Source organism: Haplochromis burtoni, unplaced genomic scaffold, assembly GCF_018398535.1.
Source record: "Haplochromis burtoni strain Fernald_Lab_line unplaced genomic scaffold, NCSU_Asbu1 Contig_1266, whole genome shotgun sequence".
In the NCBI taxonomy this organism is placed as follows: domain Eukaryota; kingdom Metazoa; phylum Chordata; class Actinopteri; order Cichliformes; family Cichlidae; genus Haplochromis; species Haplochromis burtoni.
The window spans coordinates 48,314-58,091 of NW_024583627.1; the positions used below are offsets into that span (position 1 = coordinate 48,314).

General features: G+C 41.8%; 1 protein-coding gene across 2 annotated transcripts in view; it reads right to left on the reverse strand.

Moving 5' to 3' along the window:
• The window catches only part of LOC102308186, a 15,024-nt gene extending 7,945 nt beyond the window's left edge, over positions 1 to 7,079 (reverse strand). The window contains exons 1-3 of one of the 2 annotated variants that reach the window (XM_005952031.3): positions 6,880 to 7,079; positions 2,801 to 2,954; positions 2,597 to 2,716 (exon numbers count right to left, since the gene is read on the reverse strand). In XM_005952031.3, coding sequence (XP_005952093.1) covers positions 2,597 to 2,716; positions 2,801 to 2,889 — 209 coding nt within the window. In that variant the 5' untranslated portion in view covers positions 2,890 to 2,954; positions 6,880 to 7,079. The other variant, XM_042216819.1, reaches the window with a different exon arrangement.
• Positions 7,080 to 9,778: the final 2,699 nt, after the last annotated feature.

Below are 9,778 nucleotides of genomic sequence, written 5' to 3' on the forward strand. Positions count from 1 at the left end.
GATCTTGTTATTACCGTTCAGGTGACTCCTCAGGACTTGCCTGACCATCTGCAGGTACTTGGTGGTTGCAGCTTTCCTAGCAGCCTATTCCTGGTTTCCATTTGCCTGTGGGATCCCCAGGTATTTGTAACTGTCCTCTATGTCTGCAATGTTGCCCTCTGGTTCCCCTCAGTTCTGACTACCTTCCCTCTCTTTGTTATCATCCGACTACACTTCTCCAGTCCGAATGACATTCCAATGTCATTGCTGTATAGCCTGGTAGTGTGGATCAGTGAATTGATGTCTCGTTCACTCTTGGCATACAGCTTGATGTCATCCATGTACAGGAGGTGGCTGACAACTGCTCCATTCCGTAGTCGGAATACATAGCCAGTTTTGTTAATGACTCACTGAGGAGGTTAAGGCCTATGCAGAACAGCAGTGGGGACAGAGCATCTCCCTGGTAGATTGCGCACTTGATGGTGGCTTGTGCTATGGGCTTGAGGTTGGCCTCCAGTGTTGTCCACCACATCCCCACTGAGTTCCTGATGAAGGCTCTCTGGGACCCGCTGATCTTATATAGTTCTAGGCATTCCAGGATCCAGGTGTGGGGCATTGAGTCATAGGCCTTCTTGTAATCAATCCAGGCAGTGCACAGGTTGGTCAGCCTAGTCCTGCAGTCTCGGCTGACTGCTCGGTCTGCCAGTAGCTGGTGTTTTGCGCCTCTGGTATTCTTGCCCATCCCTTTCTGTGCCCCGCTCATGTATTGACCCATGTGCCTGTTCATCTTAGCCGCTATGATGCCTGACAGGAGATTCCATGTGGTTCTGAGGCAGGTTATTGGTCAGTAGTTGAGGGGACCGGTCCCTTCTGGCGGTCCTTGAGGATTCAGGACTGTCTGGCCTTCGGTTAGCCATTCTGGGTGTCTCTCGTCAACTAGCAGCTGGTTCATTTGTGCTGCCAGGCGCTCATGGAGTGCAGTCAGCTTCTTCAGCCAGTAGGCATGAACCATGTCGGGCCCTGGTGCTGTCCAACTCTTCATACTGGAGACCCTTTCTTGGATATCTGCCACTGTGATGGTTACTGGACCATGTTCAGGGAGGTCGCTGTGGTCTGCCCTCAGATCCACTAGCCACTGACTTATGGGTTGCGTCCTTCTCCCATATGCTCCTCCAGTATTGTTCTGTCTCCAGCCTTGGTGGTGCTGTTTTCATATTGTTCCCCTGCCACTGAGAGTACACCTTGGCTGGTTCTGTGGAGAACAGCTAGTTCAGCTTGTTTATTCGCCCACCTTCTATATCCCTGGGCTACCTGGAGTCGTTGCTTGGCAGTTTCCAAGGCCTCATGTATGGACACCTTCTTAGGCACCTTCCTCATCGTGCCTTTCTGCAACTCCGATAGTTGGCGTAGTGGTTACTACGCTATCCAGATCCCCTATGCTAATGCGAGCTTACCGCAGATATGAGCGAGACAGATAAATATGAAGGCATGCTGGCTCAGACGTCACCCGGATTAACAAGGTGCGCGTCAGGTGTTGAGGAACCAGGGCACCCTGACGAGAAGTAGCTACTGGAACACGAAGGCATCGGTGGGCAAGAGACGATACATATATATATAATTTATTTCCCTAATTATATGAACGGTTTGCTTTTGGGGGTAGGAATGTTACGCACAGTCACCTTGATGACGGAAAGGGAAGTTAAGAAAGTGTGTGTAAAGAAGTTAAGTAAAACTGTAAGTTAACTAAGAAGATCAGCTAAGGTGTTTAAGGTGAAAGGAAGCTATAAAGAAGCGGAAGAAGAAGTTAAGTGTTTTGTTAAGTTCCGTTTTAAAGTAAACTCATTCCCTCACGGTTACGTGCAGCCAGTGTGGTAGGTTTAACTGTGTGTCATTATTGTCCATTTGCTAGTGTTACTAACTCTTTGTTTTGTCTAGGCTCCACCTCCTCTGGCCTGATTGGTTGCTGCTCAGGGTCCAGATAATTGTTAATCAGCGGAGCACTACTTAAGGCCTGTGGAGCTGTGTTTTTGTGCCCTCTGGCCATTTTGGTTGCCATACCTGTACAGGCTTGCATGCCTTTGTGACTTGTATGTGCATTTTTGTTTTCATGTTCAGACTGCTTGTAGGGGAGAGCTGCCTTTTGTTTTGACACCCTATTTTCTCCTGTTTATGTGTTGTTAGGTAGGTTATGGTTATAGGTTGTATATTTTGTTTCTTTGGAGTTAAGAAGTTTCTTTTATTTTTACATCAGGGATGTTTTTTTTGTTATGTTGGCCTTGGCTCTCCCTGAAGTTATACCTCAGTCTGAACCCAAATCTCATCACCAGCATTAAATAAACCTTCTAAAATTACCATCTTGGCTCCTCCTTCACTATCCACCTTTATGTTCGTCCCTTCAACCCCCTAGACTAGCCAGGGGACGTAACAGCTAGCTTTAGTTTATATGTTTATTTGTAATATTTATGGTTGATCATTCTGTTTATTCATGTAATGACAGTTTGACAGTGGATTATTGGTTGAATGGACGGAGAAGTGTGGCGGAAGAAAAAAATCCATCTGTTAACGAAAAACTGATGTCGTGTATTACCTGGAGAGAGTGATATTACTAACAGCTCACCTCTCTGCAGGAGACACAGGCTGGCCTTTAAAACCCATGGGGTGCATTTTGGACCGGTCACTCTTTAAGGATACAGAGCTGGGTTCAGGTTGATGTTTCCCCTTAGTTCCTCGTTTATTCCTGTGAATAATGATGGAGCAGTGATATGAGTGCTGACCTGTGATATGGAGAAGAGTCATGGACAGTTAGAGATGGTCATCTCACCTCTGAGCTTTGGTCTGGCTCTCATGTTTCCCACACAGAGTGGTTTTAGAGGGAGGGACTCCCTCCTCTCTGTCTTCACACTGATCCATGCTGCCGAATTCACATCAGCTCACACACACACACACACACACACACACACACTTTCTACCTTCACCTGCAGAGGAAAAACAAATGATTCATGTGCATTCATGTGTTAGACTAACATCAACTCTATCTGAGACACAGCTTTCATTTCAGTAACAATGCCAAGCTGACTGCTTACAGAGAGTTTATTCTGTAACTGCTAGCTGTTCTTTGGGCTCTACCTGCAAAACTGTGTTGTGGGTTGAATGGGTTCTTTGTGTGCGCGGCTGCTGAGTTGTTGCACATGGTTGTTGAATTTATGCGCAAGGAATTTAATTGCACCCATGAAATTTAATTATGTTTTTGCTTGTGCATTTGTTATGACATAAAAATCTGTAGGACAGGTGAGATGGGGGCATATTTTCAGATTAGTTTGTAACTATTTATCTTTGTTTTGTCAGAGTTAAATGTATCTTATATCTCCCGTTTTTCTCTATTTTCAACTTTTATTAAAATAGAATGATATTTTTTAAGTCTGCAACTTGTGCATTATCAATAAAAGCACAAAGTGTATTTATTTTTTTCATTGTGATAAACAACATGAATGTGGTACCAATGAAATAACCTCTTCTTATTGGCTTTCATTCAAAGTGAAAACTATATCCAAATTTTGGAAAGCGGCTGTATTTTCAGATGTTTCACTGTTGCTCTGTAACGCAGCACACACAGGGACTTTCCACTCTTCAACCTTCTGCATGACTTGACTTTGTTTTCTTTTCAAACAAACTTTACTGAGACTATGAACAATGCAACAGACCTGTAGATAAAGATAGATAAAGATGCTGATCAGGAATTTCTAGGAACGTACTTACAATACAATACAATTTTATTTATATAGCACATTTAAAAACCAGAGGTATGCCAAAGTGCTTCACAGAACCAATTAAGAGCAATAATAAATACAAATAAAAATAAAATAAATACAAATAAAATATACCTACAGGTGGGAGACATAATTAACCAATAATACACCAGACATAGTAGGCACAAGCCGAAAGGCTGAAGGTTAAATCATTATAAACATTAACTAAAGCAAAAAAGATAAATTACAGTACACTTAAAAAAGCGGGCTCTAGGAGGCGGTGAAGGCAAGGCTAAATAAATATGTTTTTTATCGAGATTTAAAAAATTGAATTGAATAAGACACGAGAATAGCTTGAGGGAGATTATTCCAGAGGTAGGGTCCAAAAGAGGCGAATACACGGTCACCTCTGGTCTTAAGCTGAGATCTAGGTCACACCAGGAGCATTTGGCCTGCTGATCTAAGCGCTCTCCCAGGGGTATAAAAGCTGAGGAGATCCGTAAGATCGCTGGGCACGGTGTTATGTATAATTTTAAGTAAGCAATAAGATTTTGAAATCAATGCAATATTTAATGGGAAGTCAGTGCAGGTTGGAAAGAACTAATAGACTCAAAACTACCAGTCTGCAGCAGCATTTTTAACAAGCTCCAGTCTGAACAAGGGCAGAATGGAGACTAGTATAAAGGGAATCACAGTAATCTAATCTTGATGTAACAAAGGCATGGATAGGTTTTTCCAGGTCCTTACAGGGTATGTAGTGCTTGGCCTTAGAGATTACACGTAATTGATGGAAACTAGATTTAACAACAGAGGAAACATGTTTGTCCAGCTTGAAGGAACTATCCAAGACAACACCAGCTAGTTCAGCCCGAGGGGTGGCAGTATCAAAGATTACAATTTCTGTCTTCTTATCATTTAGAATGAGGGAATTGCTCAGTATCCAGTTTTTTTTACTTCATTCATACAATCGAAGAAGTGTTGCAGTGACGGCGTGACATCATCAGCCAGTTCAAAATAGATTTGAATGTCATCTGCATAAAAATGAAAAGAAATACTGTATTTTTCAAAGATTCAGCCAAAGGGTAACAAGTATAAAGAGAACAGCAATGAACCCAGCACAGACCCCTGGGGGACACCAGAGGTAACAGGGGCAATGGAGGAGGAGTAGGTACCCATCGTGACAGCAAAGGACCTTTCTGATAGATAAGATTTAAACCAGCTAAGGGCACTGCCCGTGATGCCCACCAGATGCTCAAGCCTCATTAAACGGACATTATGGTCCACCAAATCAAAAGCAGAGGACAAATCAAGCAAAACTACCACAGGGCGCCCTGAGTCAGCAATTGAGAGAAGGTCATTACACATTCTCAGTAATGCAGTTTCCGTGTTATGGCATGGCTTAAACCCCGACTGAAATTTTCCCCGATATTATTTGCATCCAAATACATTTGAAGTTGGGAATGAACAATCTTCTCTAGGATTTTAGACAAAAACGGGAGTTTGGAAATCTTAGAGATAAGATTCCGCCTGTAAAATGAATTAAAATTCTTCACAAAAAACTAAGGAAGCCAATCTCAGAGTTTCAAGACATGTAATGAAAGGTCTAAATAAAATACGTGGGCTGTGACTGTTATCCATAATGACAGTCGACAGGAAAGGCACTTTAGCCAACTTAACAGATTTCTGAAATTCCAGGTGGGTCCTGCGTAGGATATCAAAAGACACCTGGAGCTTATCTTTTTTCCACCATCTTTCAGCTTGCCAGCAAGCGCATCGCAGAGCATGTAAAGAGTAATTTAACCATGGTTGAGAGCAGCTTCTAAGCCGTTTTACCTTTATTGGGGCCACAACGTCCAGTAAAGAGGAGCATGTAGAGAGAAAGAAACTGGAGAGGGTGTGGTACGATCAATGTCAGGAACAACAGATTTGGAGAAAGCAGCCGAAAATTCAGCCACAGTCCCAGGATTAATTACGCGCACAAGACGTCGAGGACCCTCAAAGTTCTGGACCATTTTGCATAACTCACCATCAGAGATGACTAGGAAATGGCCGGAGATTCCAATGTTGCTGATGTCCCTGATACAAATGTCCAGTCCATAAGAAAAAAATCAAACCAAGGGTCCTTTGAAGTGGGTAGGTGCATTAATCCACTGGATAAGATTAAAATTAATTTCCTAATGTTGTAAACCTGCTCAACATTTGGCAATAAACTGATTCTGATTCTGAAAAAGAGTCAGCTAAGACTAGAAAATCCTTGGCAAACACATCATCTTTACAACAAATGTGAATGTTAAAATCGCCAGTGATAAGAACACGATCATAATTTAGGCAAAGAGATGCTAAAAGGTCAGCAAAGTCATTAATGAAAGTCTTGTTATATTTTGGGGGACAGTAGATCACAACACAGAGAGTCAAGGGGGGACCAGCAAGTTCCAGCAGTTGAGTTTCAAAGCTAGGGAACATAGGGGAGGGCAGGTGTCATACTCGGAATTTATTCCTAAAGACCACTGCCAGTCCTCCACCCCTGCCCGAAGGTCTCGGTGAGCTTAAAAAGGCACAATTTGGAGGAAGGAGCTCTGAAAAAGGAAAAGACAGTGACGAATCCAAGTCTCCGTCATGAATAGTAAATCCAGTCCTGTAGCAGTAGAAAAAAAAACTCGCTCACAATAAAAGTCTTATTTGTCAGCGACCTAACATTTAATAGCGACATCTCAGTCAAAGACACCAAGTCACAGTTGGAGGTATATCTTTGGCGGCATCGGTTGCCGTAACACACTGCACCTTTAGGAGCCTTAATCCAACACCGGGATAAAACCTGTTAAACCTGTTTCTGGTGAGAACAGTCTATTGGAACATAGCCAACATTTTATGACGCAGTATTTAAAGTAGAGTCAAACATGAGTAATATCTATTTAAAATACATTTATATAAAATGACTAATTTTTGATTTTTGTAGCTTGTGCTGTTTCCATGAATACAAAGAACCAGTTTAGATTTGCTCCAAGTGTTAGCCAGGAAAACATTACACACTTTAATGGAGAGACTGGAAATGAAAACACACACTGTTTGTTGTGTGAAGAAATCCAACATGAGCTAAACAAACAGTAAAGTTCCTAAAGATAAACTGTTAAAGGAGGAAACAAAGCAAACTTACAGTTTCTTCACACACACCAACAACAACAAGCTCCACTCCACACCTGGACACTAAACACGGACACACAGGTGAGCTGCTTCCTGGAAGGAGGTGGAACTACAACTGAAATAGGACAGGTGGGAGGAGCTCAGCTCTGTGTCTGTTGATGTGTTAAAAAAAATATGTCGTCTGCCTGCTCAGACTGAGTCTAATTTCACTGATTTCAAGTCCAAATCAAAAAGCTCACATTTTAAGGTTTGTGAGTGATTTTGTTCATGTATCAGCTGTTTAGTCATTTTATGAGCAGATGGATGCTGTCGTTAGATTTGACTTTAGTTTGTGATTTGAAGACAATCAAAGAATATTTCACATGAATTGTTCCAATGTTGTCATGTAGGAAGCACAGATCATTTTAAGATGTTTGAATTTTCATATTTTAGTTTGTAATTTATAGAATATAAAGAAGTCCATTTAAAGAGTTAGAGTGAAAAGAAGTGGCTGTAAATGGTCATATAAAGAGAACTTTACCTTTTTCTATGAACAGAAAATATCTGTTAGTGAGACAGAAAATATATTGTGAATAAATTCAAAAGTGTTTGTGATTTCTATTGAATAGAAACTTGATGACTGATGTGTGATCATGTTTAAATTGTTTCAGTGATGAACCAACAACAGACTCTGAGTCCCACATGTTTCATCTAGTTTGGAACTCCATGTATGAAAACATAGAAAATCCCTAATTTTCCTCTCTCTATCTCCAGCTGTTTATAGTTAGCCAGGAAAAAATTACACACTGACTTTAATGTAGAAAACACACACAGTTTGTTGTGTGAAGAAATCCAACATGAGCTGAACAAACAGTAACGTTCCTAAAGACAAACTGTTAAAGGAGGAATCAAAGCAAACTTACAGTTTCTTCAACCACAAATGGTAAATGGCCTGTATTTGTAGAGTGCTTTTACTAGTCCATAAGGACCCCAAAGCGCTTTACCAGTCATCCACCCATTCACACACTGGTGATGGCAAGCTACATTGTAGCCACAGCCACCCTGGGGCGCACTGACAGAAGCGAGGCTGCCAGACACTGGCACCACTGGACCCTCTGACCACCACCAGTAGGTAACGGGTGAAGTGCCCAAGGACACAACGACCGAGACTGTCCGAGCCGGGGCTTGAACTGGCAACCTTCCGATTACAAGGCGAACTCCCAACTCTTGAGCCACGATCGCCCCAGTACACAACAACAAGCTCCACTCCACACCTGTGGGCTTTTTTAAACTCCATACTGTCTTGACTTGTGTTATTCTGCCTATAAATGTTCTTTGCTGTATTTCTTTCTCCAACCATAACAAAACAAAAAAAAAAACTCCAATGAGAAATCAAATCATACAAATGTGTGCAGGATTAAAATGGTACAATACCATATTTGTCATTTCCTAAACTGCACACGCTGGATTCGTCCCCTCAACAGCAGGATTCAACAAAATAAGATGTCCTTTAGACTTTAAAGTGCTGTCAATGAAATATCATAAACAGTTTGGTTACACCATAACTATTCTGTACTGATGATGTCACAGCTAACTGTTCATGACACTTTCATTAAATGGACAAAGTGGCCTCAGCAAAGGGCAGAAATGTTCATCATCCTAAATCAGTGCTGAATTCTTTCCAGCAGAGTTTCTTCAGTGGTTTGGATTTGAGCTTTGAGTGCTGAGTTCACAGCAGGAGAAAATGACACAGATGATTTCATTGAATAAGTTAGACTGAGGAGCATGATCAGAGCAGTCCAGACTCCAGGACTGATCCCTGAATCCAAACGCTCAGTCATTACTGAATCCTTTCCTTCTGATTCTTCTGGAACTCACTGATATAGTGACAACTTCACAGATAAGTGGAAGAAGATTTACAATTTACAATTTACACTTTCATTACAGGAAGCTTTATGAAAACAGTTTAGCAAAATCAAATAATAATAATCAGATGACTTAAACACTACTGATGTACCTAAGCTACTCTGAGCTAATGCTGAGTTTGTTCTTCTCTTTGGTGAGGAGAGGCCAGCCAGGCCTAAAGAAGCTCTTATCCCCGAGTTCTGTGTTAATGATAATCCCCCAACAGGAGAGCAGCTGGGCATCCAGTGGAAGTGTGATGTCAACCAAATCCTTCTGAATGAACCATCTAACATGGCAACAACGAGCAGATGAAGCCAAAAATCACACAATCAATAGACAGGTTCACAGGTTGGACTGAGGTTCCCCCTCTAGTGTCTCTGCTGGAGTCTTCAACTTGAACCTCTTAGATCCAACCTGCTGACCTGCTCCTCTCACTGAACACTCATTTATCTTTGATTAACAATAAAAATGCTTTATTATTAGGAAACAGAGAAAAGTTCTGCTTCAGCACTCTGACCATATTTAATCACATAAAGCTGATATTAAGACCTTTGAACCTCTGAGCTGTGATGTAGAGGCAGCCAGGGGGGACTTCTAGATCTTTCTACCCCAGGTCACATGACACTCGTACATGTGATTGTGCTATAAAATGATTATTGATCAATTTAATTACTAGTAATAATTAATAAAGCAGAGCTGCGTTTCTCTGTATTCAAACAAACACTTGAGGAAGTCTCTGAATGAGTGTTGTGAGGATCCACTGTTCTGAACCTCGGCTGACTCGACTCAGACTGAAGCTTGATTTAGACTTCTGTGAGTAATCTGAGTAACCGTAATCTTCCACGTGACCTGACGTGCACCTCGCGTTGGGTGGACACACGGTGACTTGAATGGTGTGGAAGGTTGCGGTGTCGGGTTCAGATTTCCTGCTGAAGTTTAATCAAGCTTCACTCAGTGCTCTGCCTAAAAATGACCACTCAGAAGTCATGCTCACTGCTGACATTCAATTCAATTCAATTCGATTCGAT